General features: G+C 41.3%; 1 protein-coding gene across 6 annotated transcripts in view; it reads right to left on the reverse strand.

Annotated features, from left to right (window-relative positions):
- LOC126293740 (serine-rich adhesin for platelets-like) overlaps positions 1–18,052 on the reverse strand; it is a 396,910-nt gene that overhangs the window by 178,969 nt on the left and 199,889 nt on the right. For all 6 annotated transcript variants that reach the window (XM_049987087.1, XM_049987088.1, XM_049987085.1 and 3 more), the window contains 2 exons: positions 12,000–12,265; positions 1,312–2,173 (listed from right to left, as the gene is read on the reverse strand). In XM_049987087.1, the coding sequence (XP_049843044.1) occupies positions 1,312–2,173; positions 12,000–12,265 (1,128 nt within the window). The remainder of the gene's footprint in view (positions 1–1,311; positions 2,174–11,999; positions 12,266–18,052) is intronic.

The following is an 18,052-nucleotide window of genomic DNA, read 5'->3' on the forward strand; positions in this document are numbered from 1 at the left end:
CTTGTAAAATGCACAGCAGTACTGTCTTGTAAGACTCAACATTGAAGGAACAGAAGGACTCAGTACTGACTGTGAAGTAGCAACAAAGTGGTTAAAAAAAGTGACTAGAAATAAAAACACATAGGCCAGGCACACTGCCTTAAGGAAACACAAGTGACCATCTTGTAAAAAATGTTTATTACATATTTCATCTTCTGGCTGCATAAATGGTATACTTACCAGTTTTGATTTGTTACCAGTTCATCATCAGATGCTTTGTCAGATAATATGAACCTGTTACACAGTAATTTGTCAACCATATAACGTATTCAAATCATTTGATGATGACTCGGTAGTATGTCGAGAAACTAATGATTATAGCAGGTTGGTTCAAATGGCTCTGAGCACTATGGGACTTAACTTCTCAGGTCATCAATCCCCTAGAACTTAGAACGACTTAAACTTAACTAACCTAAGGAAATCACACACACCCATGCCCGAGGCAGTATTTGAACCTGCGACCATAGCGGTCGCGCGGGTCCAGACTGTAGCGCCTAGTACCGTTCGGCCACTCTGGCCGGCATTATAGCAGGCATGAGGTGTAAAGATGAAATATGTAATTTAAAAAAGTTACAAACAAAAAAATGGGAAAAGTAGTATGGAGGACATTCCATCTTTTGTGTCTGTTATAAAGTCGAGTTGGACCAGAAGCATTTTGCTTTTATTTAAAATACCGTAAGCGGTATATGCAACAATTGGAGTTTTGCTTCCAAATCAGTTTACCAAGGTCATAAACAGTTGCCATGTTTAAAATTACTTTCATTACTCATATTTTTTGGCTTCTATGTCATCTATATGTGGTCTTCTATAGGCAGGCATTAAAGTTTTAGCGCAATGCACTGACATGCACAATATTTTTTCATTTGGTCATTTTGTTTCAACTGCTGTGTTTGTGTGTGCAAATGAGGAAATATTGTGTGTCAGTGCAGTGTGCTAAAAATCAAATGTCCCCGTGTACAAGAATGTGCAGAGCTAATGTAAGAGCCAAAAAATGTGAGGGATAAAAGAAATTTTAAAAGTAGAAACTGTCTGTGATTTCATTAAAGCCATTTGTTGGCAAAACCACTATTGTTACAATGCCTACTGCAAAAGCTTTGGTTTAAAAAAAAAGTGAAAAGAGTCCACTTCAAATGAAAACTTGTTATAGCCATAAAAGATGGAATAACGTCCACACTATTCATAAAACAGCGACAGTGGATGAGAGGTTTCTAAAATGACAGCAAAAAAAATTATGGAAGACATTAACACGGTCAGTAAGACATGATTACAAACCCTTCCTTGCTGTCAAATGCCTCGTTCAGCGCGCGCAGGGATTCCGGGTCCCACACCTCTGACTCATCTTCGTCAGAGACTGCCTCCTTCTTGATGCGACTAGGTGACATAATTGACGACACTTCACTCTCATCACTGTCCTCCTCTCCATCTCTGTCCTCATCATCACCATTCTGATTGGCTTCACCATTTTGATTTTCATTGCCGTTCTCATTGTCTACATCATTTTCACTGTCGTCATCGTTTTCATCATCTTCATCATCATAGTCATCGTCTGAAGATTCAGAATCTTCTGTATCGTCCTCATCAGCTTCGCCCTCAGCTCCCAAACCGGATGGGAAGAGGGCAGGGCGGGTGTCACCTGTGAGGGCCGCCAGCTCGTCACCATCGTCGCTGTCGCTGACATGTGGCACAGGCAGGTCGCAGCTGCTGCTGCTACTGCTGCCAGCACGTGCTTCTGAACTGCTCGAGCTGCTCGTGCTGGGGGTGGAGCTGCTACTGGAGCTCGAACTGCTGCTACTCGTGCTGCTACTGCTGGAACTGCTGCTGTCCGAAGCTTCTGAAGAAGAGCTGCTGCTGCCATTGCTGCTGGAACTGTCACTACTGCTCGAACTGCTCCTACTGCTCCTACTGCTGCTGCTGCTGCTGCTGCTACTCCGGCTGCTGCTTGAAGTGACAGATGTTGAGCTGCTGCCCGAACTCGAGTTGCTGACACTCCTCTTCCTACGCACGGCCACAATGCGACTCCTCGAATGTCTGTGGTGCTCATCTTCCTCTTCTTCCCCCTCTCCGTCGGCCTCTTCTTCATCTTCCTCACCTTCAAAATGGGCAGACTTCGTCTTTTCTGAACACCTAGTGGCACCTGTCACAAAATTGTTAATATGGACACACTGAACTATAATAAAGATAAACTTATCTTTATGAAATGATGATAACAATTATTTATTTTTAAAACAAACAATGGGACCTCTATGAAGGGATATCAATAATGTAGGAAAAAATATATTGCTAATTACTGTAAAGAAGACACATTAAGTTGCAGACAGGCACAATTAAAAGACACTTACACACTTGGCCACAGCCTTCATCAGCAAAAGAGAAACAGAGAAACACACACCACTCCCATACACAAACCTGAGTTGCCCAAATTGGCGGTCATGTGTACGTGAGGTGTGCGTTTCTCTGTTTCCCTTTTGCTGATGAAGGCTGTGACCAATAGTTTTGTGCAAGTGTCTTGTAATTGTGCCTTTCTGCAACTCAGTGTGTCTTCTTTATGGTAAGAAGTGATCTATCTTTTCCTGCATTCTTGTTTATTTATTTATCTACCCATTTCCATGAGGGGTAACATATCACTTTGATATGAACTCTAACTGATGACAGATAGTTATGATCTGTAGTGAGAGCGAAAGTAGGTGAAGTGTATCTGGAAGGCAAGGGCAGTGGGCACCTGGATTTCCTGCACATGGAGACACCTGCTGACCAGGAAAGTTATTCCACAAGAACACCATCCTACCTCGGACATTCGCTGCAGACCACACAACCTTGCCATGCAAGATTATGGTCATGACCTCACTTGTCAATGGAAGCTCATAGAAGGCAGATACAAGCTGTGTGTGTGTGTGTGTGTGTGTGTGTGTGTGTGTGTGTGTGTGTGTGTTGTGTTACTTTTTTGGGGTAAGTTGTGACACTGTACCCAGTGGTCATAGGTTCCTTTCTCTATCGTGACACATCACATGTAAATTGTAACATATTGTAAACAGAAAGCCATCATCCCTGAATGATTGTGGCAGTTTCTTCTCAATGAGTCAATACTGTCAACAACAAATTCGTTATGGAATACACATACAGGGACAGCAGGTTACAATTCCTACACACATGCATGAGGGCCTTCCCAAATTCGAGACATGACACTGTGGATCAGTCTCACTGCCCTTTTCTGGCTAAGAGTATTCCTGGTGAATGCACATAGTTGCCCCAAAATACAACAGCACATGAGATGATAATGTAAATGCAAGACTATGCATTTCAGTGTTACAGGCTGTTGAGATCATTCTTATAACAAAGACAGCAGCAGTTTCTGCACAAGCTCTTAAATGTGATAGTTCCAAGGAAGCCTTCCATCCACCATCAGTCCTAAGAATTTCAAATGGTCAAGTTCCCCACTCTCTGACCATCTCGGGAGAATAAAATAAAACATTTTCTGGGGCCGTATCCATGCAGAACATTTGACAGATACTTTTGAAACATGACACAAAAAAATAACAAGAATGAAGTCTTATAAAGTAACAGCCATTCCCAAATTACCCTACGGAAGTGTGTCTTGGATTGTTAAAGAACAATGTGAAAATTAGATACAAGCAGCTGAAATGGGTTTCTTGGGGCTGTGAAGACTGTAACAAAGTATACAGGAACAGTGATATTAGTGAGGAATTAAACATATTTTAATGTAAGAAAGAAAAATGAAGACAACAGATGAAAATGGATTGAACATCTCAACAGAAATAACCAGGCAGACCACCTTAGGCCTAACTAATACTTGAAGTACAAAAGAAATCACTCCTCACTCAAGGGAAAAAATTTAAATTACTTTCAGCAGAGGTTATGCAACTGACTGACTGTCTACTTTTATTTACTTATACTGATAGAGGTCAGGCCTGCATTAGCTCGTTTATAGCACTGATAACTGCAGTAAACAACTGTGGTAGCCATTAGTGAATATTTGTGTATTTCACTTTGCCTTGTGTTGTTATTTCATTTTCTTACTTTGAAGTGAGTGAAGAGGTTACTCACAGTCCAACACCAGATTTGAGTACGAGTCCCGTGAACCTGGAGGGACTGGTGACTGCTATCATAGTGTGTAGCTTTTACTTTCAGCAAAGTACACAATGAGTGTGTAAGCTACTATCCCTTGGAAGAGAGATGCAGTGCTTGTTCCCCTGCACTGTCCATCTTCTTTTGGCAACGTAAATTCTCATTTGTTTACGATCACGGCCGAACACCACGTTAAAGTTTGTGCACTACACATTTTCATTACCCAGTGGTCACTGTCGGATGGTCAACAGATAAAAGGAGGAGACAAACAAAGGTTAAAAAATCTTGATTTATCATTACGTAGACAAGTACGTGGTAGATTTTGTAGATTCTATGATGATTTATTGTCTCCTCCTATTATTTAAAAACAGCTAATGAAAAATACAAGCGGTACAAAAGCATCACATTGAGAAATGGCATACTAGAAGACACAATGTCTCAGGGAAACGCAAGTCTTTGTAATTACTGTGAAGAAAGCCGCCATTTTGGTTACTTGATACATTTTATTAGAATAAACAATTTCAACCTTACATAAAAGTCATTCTGAGATCATTTCATCCAATTACTGCAAAAAACAGCTTGCCAATAGAATGAATATCTACTTCCAAATGAATCCCTGTCCTGATGCCAAACTGTGCTTTATAGTAACTAGACACATCGTTCTTAGGATGACCTTTTTCAAAAGTCAAAACTGTTTATCCAGTAATTGTTAAATGTCTTTATGATTATGTCATCAGTGAATAAAACACTACCTTCAAATAAATAACTGAAATTTGGCAATTGTTATCATGTAAGACATGTAGTGAAACTAAAAAGTTTATCTGAGGAAGGATCACTAGTCACTAAACAGAAGAAGTGCTGAGTTGCAAACAAGCTTGTAGCCATGCTAGTGAATTACTTGGCTTTCAGATACATTTCTTCTTCAGAGTTCTCTCTCTCTCTCTCTCATTTGGCAGGCAGTTATTTACCCTCATAAAATGTCATCATTCAGCCTAGTCACCCCTAAAAGTAGTGGCTCAGAGCCAAGCATGCCTGTGACTCTGAAAAAGGTTTACCTTTACATTATGTAAAAAAAGAGACAACACTGATAAATATAATGGTTTCACTGTCACCAACAAGCAAAGCCATAATTTCATTACTATATGTTACTGAGGGGTTGCTTCAGGCAAAGAGAATATGTTATAGAGAAATACTAAAATCACTTTTGCCACTAACAGCAGCTGAAACTAATTAACCCTTGGAGGTTTAGCAACACAAGCACATAGAAGAGAACCAGAAATGGTTGAACCAAATTCTACATACATCAGACAAACTGATTTTTGAGAGCATATTAATTTTTCTGGACAAAATAAACCCAACAAACCCACGAAGCAAATGTTCATCATATATGACAACCTATACATACTCCATATGATAGAAAACTGGAAGAAAAGGAAATGGACATATACATCTATGACTTATACAATAATATAACTGAATGAAATGATGTTTCAAGCATACACATTTCAACTTAATTTTAATTTGGTACCATTAATGTCAAAATTTCATACCACAAATCTACCATTTGCCCAGATGTGATTGTACATATGAAGCAGAAAGTGTTTGCCCACAAGAGAAAGGTGCTGCACAACATCTGGATGTGGACATTGTCCAGCCTTGAGGTGGTAGATCGGGATGAAGTGAGAGTGTGATCTACTTCCCTCATAGCAAAGGCAGCACTGCAGCATTCACGATTCTCAGAGGAGAAGGGTATCAACTCGAGCCCTCCTCCACTCGTTTCTAAGGGAGGGAGGAAGGCAGGGTGAAAGCGGATAGAGCTTGAAATCTCCACAAAATAGCAGCCTAAACTGTTGGAGGTACCAATGAGGATCCGCAATAAAATAATTTGCTATGGCTGGCCGGAAATCTGGGGATGGACCTTGGTTCCAGAGAGTTGCCCAAAGTTGGCCCACATGGCGGAAAAGGGAGTGGAACTGTTAAAAGAACTAGAAATAGGGCGAGGGAGTTGACCGATAGGCTGGAAGAAATCTAGCTAACTTTCTTGGTATCCCAAAAGATGCAACAACACAGTGCATGCAACTGTTTATAACAAATACAGTTCATCATTGTAGGATGATGGTTAAAAATGTGCAAATCTCCATGCCTGAATTGTGTTGTGGCACGCATTAGTCCACCAAACATCCAGGACATGGTGTGGTAAAGATGAAGTGCAAGGAAAGGAATGTTCTGCAGCAATAAGGATAATATTTGTACGGTTTTCTACATGTTCATCGCAACTGGGAAAATAGGAACATGGGTGCTCTAGTGTTAAGGCAGATGAGGTCAGCCAAGAGGGCACCTCTCAGAAAGGTTCTTGAAGGGCTGCAGAGGGCATGGCGTGCATTAAAGTCACCAAGCAGCAAAATGGGGTGAGGGAGATGACCTATAAGCTGGAAGAAGTCTTCTCTGGTGACAGTGAATGACGGTGGGATATAGACATTACATAGACAGAAAGTGAAGAGAGGAAGGAAAATTCAGCCTGCAATAGCATGTTTGACTACAAACGTCATCCCAGATGAGCAGCATGACTCACTATGAAACGGAATTCCATCCTCAGGGGGAAGGTCAAAGCAGCTCTGAAAGGAATGCAACATGTCAAAGTGGTCACGAGGACACAGTTCTGTTTCCTGGAGGCAGAAAACAAGTGGACGCTGTGATTCCAAGAGTTGGTCAGCTGTTCAATCTAACGCAGTGTATTCTTTCTTGTTCAATCTAATGCCGTGATTGTTGCACTGAAGGAGAGTCATGACAGAGAAAGGGGAGGAGGGAAAAAATGAAGGATTGTCGCCTCGGTAACTGGCAAGTACCAGCCTTCAAAGACTCAGTGCTACAGGGTGCAGCAGCTAGAGGATCCTGTTTCATGATATCTACAGCGGGCTTGGTTTTCTCACTGGGTCAGCTTGCACATTCCAGGGCAGAAAAACGGTTGGCGGTGCACATCAGTGAACTGGAGGTCAGACGGGCGAGGGTATCACACAGTGACACCATTGATGAGGATCTCCGAGTTGGCAAAGTAGAAGACTGTTTGCCTTCATTTGATTTTGGAGCCTTTGAGGTTGGCAGATGAAGGTCCAGATGTTTGTTGGCTGGAGGGGCATAAAAAATCTTTGTGGGAGTGTTCCTTCTACATCTATATTCTGCAAAACCATTGTAAGGCACATGGAAGCGGTTATGTCCCATTGTACCAGTTTCTTCCTGTTCCATTCACATATGGAGTGTGGGAAGAATGACTGTTTGAGTATGCCCCTGAGCATGCAGTAATTATTCTACTCTTATCCTCACAATCCCTGTATGAGTGATACATATGAGATTGTCCTTTCTGGCTTGCCAATAGTGCAGTATGTGATTCTGCCACCAAAGACGAGGATTTGATGGCTTGTTGCACAGCTGGAGAAGGAGACTGGGATGTTATCATGACACTGAGCAATTTTACAATAGTGGTGCTGAATTTGAGGCCACAAGTCTGCGTGGCTATGTCCTTCATGGAAGGAGGTAAAGCAAGAACAGTACTGTAAGTGCCAGATGGTAAAATGCAGGACATTCGACTAGCTAATAACTTACAAGCAACAGGGTAAGGCACTTTTTCCTCCACCTGGATCTCCTGGACAGCCTGTTCATTGAGACACAAGGGACATATTTGGATGAGGCTGTAGGGTCACCATTGCAACTGATATACAGGGGAGGAGAAGGCGAGCAATTGCCCTCATGAGCATCCCTACCACAAGTAACACATCTGGCTGTCTCGACAGGCATTCACGTGTGGTTGTAGTGTTGACACTAGTAACAGTGTATTGGTTTGTAATGTACGATTGGACCATGATGACTTCATAGCCTGCTTTTACCATTAACGGAAGCGCTACTCTATGACACTTGAGAAAAAGAGTGCACGAGACACTACAGTTGCATCAACCTTTTGCATTATCCCATGGTGTGCAATGACACTCTGATCAGAAAGGTAAGTTTGGATTTCTCCCATGGTCGGACCATTGAGCAACCTAGTGTAAATAACAGCACGTGAAGAACTGAGTGCTCAATGGGGCTCAACACGAACAGGATAGCGAAGGAGGAGCAAAGTTGCAAACAGTTGTTGAGAATCACGACTGGTCTCCAATAGTAAAGTGCCATTATGTAAATGAGATCAGCAATTGCATCAACACCTTCCTGAATAATAAATGGATTAACAGGAGCAAAGGACTGACCTCCTTCAGTATATGACACCACGAGGAACTAAGTTGCAGCTGGGAGAGGAACAGATTTGTGAGTGTTAATGCCAAGCTTACTGTGAGTGGTGTGGCATTAAGATCTCTGTTAGTACTATAAATTATGACGCGTGACTGATTTTGCGCTCTCTATATTGTTCTAGTACTTTTCAGTTAACCTCTCGAACTATCAGATTCTAACTTGTCAGACATTTTAGCTCTAGTGAGCTCTATTTCTTAATATTGTAATTATTATTTTTGTCTTACGATGTATTATTCATCACAATTACGCACATATGCACAGAAATGTGTTCCGGCGCAGAAGTAAATTACGACGAATTACGTAATGTACATTCAGATAAAAAGGACACCGATGAAGAAAATCCTATGTGGAAGCAAGAGATAAACACCCGCATAAGGAACCTGGAAAGGGTTATGTCAAGTGATACCAGATCAGAAGATAATTTTCCATTACATTGTGAAAATCCCATAATTGACATTAAACCCACTTACGGCAATGAAAAAATATTTCAATCACCCAATATAGCGCCCGTCCAAGCTAAACACAAAAATGATCCGTGTGCTAGCACCACCAAGACAGAACAAAGTTGTTGAAACATCGTGATTTCCAAACTTTTTCCACTCCATTGTACCCGTACAAGCTTTCACGAACATCTTACCAAGATGTTGGACGAAGTATCAGAAGATACAGTTCTTTATGTCGCACACCACAGGTGATGCAGCTTTATGGGTGAGTGAAGCATCAGAAATATGTGACAAATTAGCAGATTTTGAAAGAGCATTTCTTTCCAAATACTAGTGCACAGGTATTCAGGAGCGACTGACCATAAAAGTGTATTCGCCCGAATTGTACAACCCACGTAAGGGAAGCTAACGGAAATACTTCGAGAGATATATTGCGAAAATGAGGTATTGGTTGTAGCCAATCTCCCACAAAGAAGTGCTCCGCATACAAGGCTGAACTTCCTGTCCACCTAAGAGATAAGTTGATTAATGTACCGGATGAGGACTTGGAACAGTTTCTGTCCGTGATCAACTCACTCGATCTCATCCAAGAAGACACTAAGTCGTATCAGGCTTACTCCAACAACTGCAACAGCTATCAACAGTGATAACACTAACATCAGTGACGGTAACAAAACAACACCAGAGTGGAAAGAACCAGTACGCAAAAGTGAATGCAGCAGCATATAGTCAAAATAACCACTCAGCAAATAAACCAAACACGAATTACAGAAATAATAAGTGGAATCATAAGAACGGTAATCCAGCAAATGGTTCCAATAGAAACTGGAAGGATGGTAACGGAAATGGTTACAATGATTCCAACCACGATAGGAAAACACCAGGGAAAAACCAATTGCGAAATTCCTGGAATAATAGCAGTAATGTACTGATCCAGCAAGGTGCAAATGACAGGAACAAAAGTAGTCAGTGAAATCCTAATCATGGAAATGGTTAGCCTGACTGGTGGCCAATTTTATGGTTTGGGAATCCAACGCAAAAGATGATACAAGCCATGCCTGTTATTTCAAACCCGCACAGTTGCAATAACAGTGACAACAGCTGCCCTATAATGAATCGTGTATGCGAAGTTGTAGAGCAAGATGCCAATCCACAACAGTTAAACTAGAACCGACCGTTCTAAACAGCCTTCCTAGTGCGTTCATATTCCAAGATGGAGGCAACTTCAAATCTGACCTGAACACACTGAGGTACAACAATGGTGCGGATATCAGGGAAGAACTTTTACAAGAGCCGAACACATGCAAACATATGGAAGATTATGTTTTGCAAGCTGCAACGAAAGTTTTGATAAACAGTATCCGTGTGAAAGCTCCAATAGACACAGGAGTAATAACCAGTCTCATGAATTACACATTATACAATGAAGTAAATCGCATAAGGAGTCTTCCTGTTTTGCCTGTGCAAAACTGCCGCATTTCTGGTGCATTAGGTGCATCTACACAGTGTGTGAAGCAACAGGTGCAGGCTGATTTCATAGTAGAAGACTAGCACATACAATGCCACTTCTTACTCATAAAAAATCTGTCAGTTTCCTGCATTCTTGGCTGGGATTTTCTGCACAGTAGGGACACAATAATCGACCTACAGGCGGGAAAATATGTAGTTACATATGATGGTCAAACAATTGCACTGCAGCTCATTAAAACACCGAGCATGCACAACAGATACTGTCATAAAATTGTTGTAAAATTAGTAGGTCCACGCATATTGCGGAACAATTTGAGAAGACAGAATTTCTGCACTCAAATGATTCAGAAGTAGCCATACTCAGTAATTTTGCCACTATCAAAGCTAAATTATCAGAAACATGCTATCTGGAAAACATACAAAAGGAAGAGCAGGCGAATCTCATTCAAGAGTACACAAATTTTTTTTGCAGATAAATCTGGCATAATAAAAACTTGGAGTATGGCATGGAAGTTGCCCCACATGAGAAATTTTGCAGAACATCTTACACTGTACCATAGGCTAAAAAGGAGGCTGTAAAGGCGGAAATTCATCAAATGTTAAGAGTGGTGAATCATAGAACCCTCATACTCACCATACAGCACTCAGATTCTAGCAATTTCTAAAATGGGGGGGGGGGGGGGGGGGGGGGGGAATAAGATTAGTGCTAAACACTCGCAACATCAACAAAATTATAATACCTGTACAAACTAGGCCTGAAAACTTGGAAGAATTGCTTCAATGTTTTCATGGAGCTAAATATTTGTCGAGTATTGACCTCCTATTGTCCTGTTGGCAAATTCTACTCAGTGAAAGGTCACGGCAGATACTTCCTTTGTATTTGCTGAACGCAGTTATCAATTTCGAATGCTTCCATTCGGTTTGAATGTCATCGCTGGACAAGGTTTTAAAACCAGCGCTGTTAGATAAAGTCACATTGTATGTGGATGATTTGTTAATTGCCACAGCTACGTGGGAGAACATGTTGATCTACTGTGTAGAATCTTCACCAGGTTTGCCAATGCAGGAGTAACAGTAAACATCACCAAGTCTAAATTTGGAAGTTCGGAGTTGAAATTTCATGGGCATATCATCTCACCTGACAGAACTGTTCCTGAGCCAGGATAGCTCGGTGCAACTGAACAATTTTCTGTGCCCATGACCAAGAAACAGTTAAAGTCTTTTCTTGGCCTAGCCTCATTTTTCAGATGTTTTGTCCCAAACCAGTTACTAAATGATGAAAATCTTTTGTCCCTATTACACAAGAATAACACTTGAATCATGTCAGGAAGCATTCAAAGTCCGCCCTGGTAAATGCAAACTTGTTGCACCACCCAGTATGACGCAAGGCTTTTGTATTACTTTTTGTTGTGCCTGTTCACAACTCAACATATCCTTCATAAGGTGAGTAGCAATCTATCCTTTTCATAATGCCATCTTCAATACTTAACTTTTACATCGCTCTTCTCGTAATATTTCTCAATAACTTTCTTTTATGCACATACTCTTTTTGTCTTTAGTCACTAAAGTATGAAAACCCAACTGTAAGAGACTTAAGAGCCATAATTTTTGTTCTGTAAGCCCTTCATTGTGGTTCCTGTTTTATTTTTGAGAGCATAAGTATTCAGACAGACGAGTGCCTACCTCTGGGCTTTGCAGATGCTGCCCCATCCCCAGCAGCAGCCACTACTGCTGCTGCCACTGCTTTGGGAGAGCCACCGCCTCTGACCCTCTTACGACCACTCCCCTCATCACTGCCATTCTTCTGTCGCTCTCTGTTGGTCCCCCTGCCTCCTTCAGAACCTGATCTGCCACCACCTTCAGACGGAGCCTGTCGATCGGATGAGGCTGAAGTTGACGGGTGCTGATTCTGTCGACGCTTGGATGGAGCTGGCGACCGTTCAGGCGAACTGCAAATGGTGCAAAATTGTGACATTTGTTGCAAATTACCCTTCTGAACTGTAAGTGATGCACAGGTGTTACTTATTGTACTATTACAAGCTTTTAAATAATGGGAACATAAAATAGTGGATCTCCAATGGGACAGACCAAGTAACTCTGACATTATTTTAGAGCAAGATCTTACAGAATTCTATTAAGCAGGATCTGACAGAAAACAGAAAATAGGCTCAATTGCTTACAAGTTGATTTTCTTGATCCAAACCTATGGGCGGGCATTATTGACCAAGTAATGGATATCTAGCACCATTCTCGTTCTTCTTCTTCTTCTTCTTCTTCTTGACTTTTGCTATGCTGATATAGGTATGACAAAACAACAGGCCCGCATGAAGCTTCCTGTTAACACTATGTGCCACCTCATACAAAGCAATGTCAATCTGTCTTCCACGATCAAATTATTTCAAATGGAAGCTGTGGATGAACATAGAGCAAGGGCTGACATACAAATGGCAGTCATGTTGATAGGACACATTTTGAGGCATCAGGAAATGGTAAATATCGTAATGTAGGGCAGTGAGAGGGATGCAAATGTTGGAGGGAGACCAACACTTGACTACAGAAAGCAGGTTCAAATGGATGTTGGTTGCTGCAGTTATGATGAGATGAAGAGGCTCACACAGTACTTTCTAACATGGAAAGCTATGTCTTTTGATGCACACAACAACTCAGACTAAAGACCACCACCACAATGACAACAATAATAGAGTGCATTCCTGTATAATATTTATGTTACACACTTTAAAATTACATGCACAGCACAAAATCCCTAGTGACTGGAAAAAAGTGCACGTGACAACTGTACTTATCAAGATACTGACCAATACCCTTCCTCATCAGTATACTGCAGAATCCTTAAACATTTTCTCAGTTCAAATCTAATAAATTTCCTCGAAAGGGAAAAGCTTCTGTCCACAAACCAGCACATTTTTACAAAGCATCACTCATGCAATACTCAGCCTCACCTTTTCTCACATGATACACTGTGATCTATGGATGAGGAGCAACAAGCAGATTCCATACTCCTATATTTCTGTTAAGAATTTGACACGGTGTCCCACTGGTACTGTTGACAAAGGTGCAAGCATACAGAATACGTCCCCAGATATGTGAGTGGCTCGAAGTTTTCTTAATTAACAGAATCCAGTGTGTTGTCCTCAATGGTGAGTGTTCATCAGAGACAAGAGTATTGTTAGGTTTGCCACACGAAAGTGTGATAGTGGCACTGTTATTTTCTTTATACATAAACCGTATGGCAAATAGAGTACACAGCACCCTGTGGCTGTTTGCTGACAATGCTGTAGTATATGGGAAGGTGTTGTCATTGTATGACTGTAAGAGGATATAAGGTGACTTAGACAAAATTGTCAGCTGGTAAGATAATTGGCAGCTAACTCCAAATATAGGAAAATGTAAGTTAATGTTGACGAGTTGGAAAACCAAGCCCAAAATGTTCAAGTAGAGCATTAGTAGCACCGCACTTCCCACAGTCACATCATTTAAATTCTGAGAGTAATGATGCATGTGAGGCCTATGGTAGATAAGGTGAATGGTTGACTTCGATTTATGGGGAAGGGGGGGGGGGAGGGGGGGGGATTTCGAGAAGGTGTGGTTTAACCATAAAGGGAGTCATACATAGGATGCCTTGAGTGACATATTCTTGAGTATCTCTGCGACGCCGCACAATAATATGCCAATAGCTACCACAGGATTTTGAGAAGAAATTTCAAGAATTTCAGCAATATGTTATCACACTTCGGAAAGAAGAATTTTTTGATGGGCGAAACAGGCAATGCTTATGAGACTCCAAATTGGTTTGATATGCCATGTAATTACATGATTGACGATAAGGGTACAAAATAATTTATCAGAAAAACATTTGGATGTGAAAAACAGTGCTTAACAGTAACACTGGTAATCACAGCAGATGAGAAAAAACTTCCCCCTATTTTAATCTCAAAGTGAAAAACAAGGCCCAAGACACCAAAAAATGAAAAGCTATTCCCTGGTGACATCATTGTTTGGAATCAAGAGAAGGGATGGATGACAAACTTTAATGCTTGACTGGCTTTGAAATATGTGGGAAATCTGTCCTGGTGGACTTTCCAAGCAACCATCAATAATTTGTCTTAATGCATTTCATGATCATCTCATTGACAATGTCAAAAATAACGTCCACAGTGTACCCAGTGACCTTGTTGTTATTCCTGTAGGAATGACTTCTGTATTACAACCCTTGGACATTAGTATAAATAAACCTTTCAAAGGTTACGTTCAGGAACAGTACGAAAAATGGTTTTGTGAACCAAATTGTGAACAAATTAAATGTTCTGCACCCTAAATTATTGCGCAGTGGGTTTCGACTGCCTGGAATTGCACTGAAGCACCAATGATTGTAATGACACTCAAGAAATGCTATATTTCAAATACTCTGGATGGCAGTGAAGATGATGTCCTCTGGAATGACACTGAGGATGGCAAAACACAGTGTGAAGGAGGAAATGAACCTATTTCTGATGCACACTCTTCCGAGGATTCCAGTAATGATGAAATTAGTGAATAATGATGAGTAATGCCTGTAATTTACAGTATGATTCTTTGTATGTCATGTAGGTATCAAGTTTGGCATTATTTTTTAATAATTAAAATGTCACTTATTACTGTTATGAGTAACTTAAAAATAAATTATTATTGTTTTTTATAGTTCATGTATACACTCACTATTGTTTGAAATAAAGTTAGCATTGTAAAATAAAGTTCAACAATAAAAATACCCTACCAGCAATGTGCCAAAAATTCCCTTTTTTTAAAAAATTAATTTATATTGTAAAATTGCGGTGTGCATTACCTTCGATGATACATTAGCTTTGTGTATATATGGTTTTACCAATCTGTGTTTATGGTTCAGCCTGAGGACTATCTAAATAATTACACGAGTCTTCAACTACTTGGACAATTTTCTGGCTCTTGTTAGTTACTGGGCCATCTGAATTCTTAATTCATGAAACATGGTGCTCACTCAACAAAAATATCTGGTCTGTATTTTTCATATTCGTATTGCTTTCAATTGTTCCTCTTGTAATATATTCACTGTATTTCATCATATTGTTCAAAGATACACTTTATTGTTATGCTTGAAACTTTTGCCTTCTCTAATTTTCTTTATTTTGGTTTCTTCATACGAACACTATCTTTTGCTATTTGTGTATATACATTCTTTAAATAAGTGCCCCATTCACTTGTGCTGAATTTGTGCCTTAATTTAACTTAGAATACCTATCTACTCTTTAGTCAACTCTCTTAATGTCACTGAACGGGCGAAGAAAGGAACATATGGAGAACACTAACCAACAAGATGGGACAGGATGTTAGGACATGGAACCAGGAAATATTTAAAAGAAAAATTCAGGAAGTTGGGTGCGAGTGCTGCTCTGAGATGATGAGGTTGGCAGCACAGGAGAGGAATTTGTGGCTGGCCACATTCCTAACTTCATGCCAGAAGCATTTCTTTCTTCCTTTGTGTCTATTTTTACTCTGCATTTGGCTAGTGTATGATACTTGCAATCTGAAATTGATTTAGTAGTGTCACATCTTGCATGTCTTCTTCAGTGTTTGGTAAAAGATTTTCATTTTTAGTTCCATTTGGTTCTTGCAATTTTCAGTTACTATTTGTGTTTTTCTTTTTTCTTTTTTTTTTGTGGAATAATTTGTCAGGGATAAACAAGTTGTTGCCACTGGAAAATTCTTTTTATATTTGGATTTTATGTCACCAGTACCCACAACTCCTTGGAAAGGGTCTTCTATCTCCTCATCAGAATGTTAGCATGTTGGGCACAGACATGACTGATTTCCGTGGAATACCTTTTGTTTATTTTTTATACCAACTCTTGCTATTCTGGCTAAGATTCCTTCAATATCTGTAACAGGGTTTTAATTTCTTACACTGGCGAGCTCAAGTAATTACTTTTTGCCTTACAGAATTGTTCAACATGGTAATGGAAAGCCCTTGGTGGAATAGAAATAATTTAAATAATACAGGTAAGAATGCACCAAACACTTGAGGCACAGTGTCATTCCTTACTTTCAGACAAATCCTCCTTCACAGCTATAGAGAACATTCCCTTCCACCCCCTTCCCTCCCCCCACACACACAATCTGCGAAGTTGCAGGTGCACAGAGTAAACATGTGGTGCCAGTGAGCTCACTCTGGCCACTGGCAGGGTGAGTTGTGTGGAGCACACAATAAGGTACAGCAGTAGATTGGGAGTGGGACATAGAACAGAGGGAGGGTTAGACTGCAAGTGTTCTTCAGAGATGAAGGTATCATATGGACTGCTCCGAGGAAGGCTTACTCTCTGTATACACTTATGATACCATGTGCATGATGACCAGCAATCTGCTACCATTTACTGACAGTGCTGTAGTATATAGGAAAGTTTCGCCACTGACTGACCCCCTACAAAACCTTTCACCTGACTCCATCAAACTCCTGACCCCACCGACACCTCGCACTCCTACCTTCTACCTACTTCCTAAAATTCACAAACCCAAACATCCTGGCCGCCCCATTGTAGCTGGTTACCAAGCCCCCACAGAACGTATCTCTGCCTACGTAGATCAACACCTTCAACCCATTACATGCAGTCTCCCAGCCTTCATCAAAGACACCAACCACTTTCTCGAACACCTGGAATCCGTACCCAGTCTGTTACCCCCGGAAACCATCCTTGTAACCATTGATGCCACTTCCCTATACACGAATATCCCGCACGTCCAGGGCCTCGCTGCAATGGAGCACTTCCTTTCACGCCGATCACCTGCCACCCTACCTAAAACCTCTTTTCTCGTCACCTTAGCCAGCTTCATCCTGACCCACAACTTCTTCACTTTTGAAGGCCAGACATACCAACAATTAAAGGGAACAGCCATGGGTACCAGGATGGCCCCCTCGTATGCCAACCTATTTATGGGTCGCTTAGAGGAAGCCTTCTTGGTTACCCAAGCCTACCAACCCAAAGTTTGGTACAGATTTATTGATGACATCTTCATGATCTGGACTCACAGTGAAGAACAACTACAGAATTTCCTCTCCAACCTCAACTCCTTTGGTTCCATCAGATTCACCTGGTCCTACTCCAAATCCCATGCCACTTTCCTAGACGTTGACCTCCATCTGTCCAATGGCCAGCTGCAAACATCTGTCCACATCAAACCCACCAACAAGCAACAGTACCTCCATTATGACAGCTGCCACCCATTCCATATCAAACGGTCCCTTCCCTACAGCCTAGGCCTTCGTGGCAAACGAATCTGCTCCAGTCCTGAATCCCTCGACCATTACACCAACAATCTGAAAACAGCTTTCGCATCCCGCAACTACCCTCCCAACCTGGTACAGAAGCAGATAACCAGAGCCACTTCCTCATCCCCTCAAACCCAGAACCTCTCACAGAAGAACCCCAAAAGTGCCCCACTTGTGACAGAATACTTCCCGGGACTGGATCAGACCTTGAATGTGGCTCTCCAGCAGGGATACAACTTCCTAAAATCCTGCCCCGAAATGAGATCCATCCTTCATGAAATCCTCCCCATTCCACCAAGAGTGTCTTTCCGCCGTCCACCTAACCTTCGTAACCTCTTGGTTCATCCCTATGAAGTCCCCAAACCACCTTCCCTACCCTCTGGCTCCTACCCTTGCAACCGCCCCCGGTGTAAAACCTGTCCTATGCACCCTCCCACCA

This window comes from Schistocerca gregaria, chromosome 10, assembly GCF_023897955.1.
Source record: "Schistocerca gregaria isolate iqSchGreg1 chromosome 10, iqSchGreg1.2, whole genome shotgun sequence".
In the NCBI taxonomy this organism is placed as follows: Eukaryota; Metazoa; Arthropoda; class Insecta; order Orthoptera; family Acrididae; genus Schistocerca; species Schistocerca gregaria.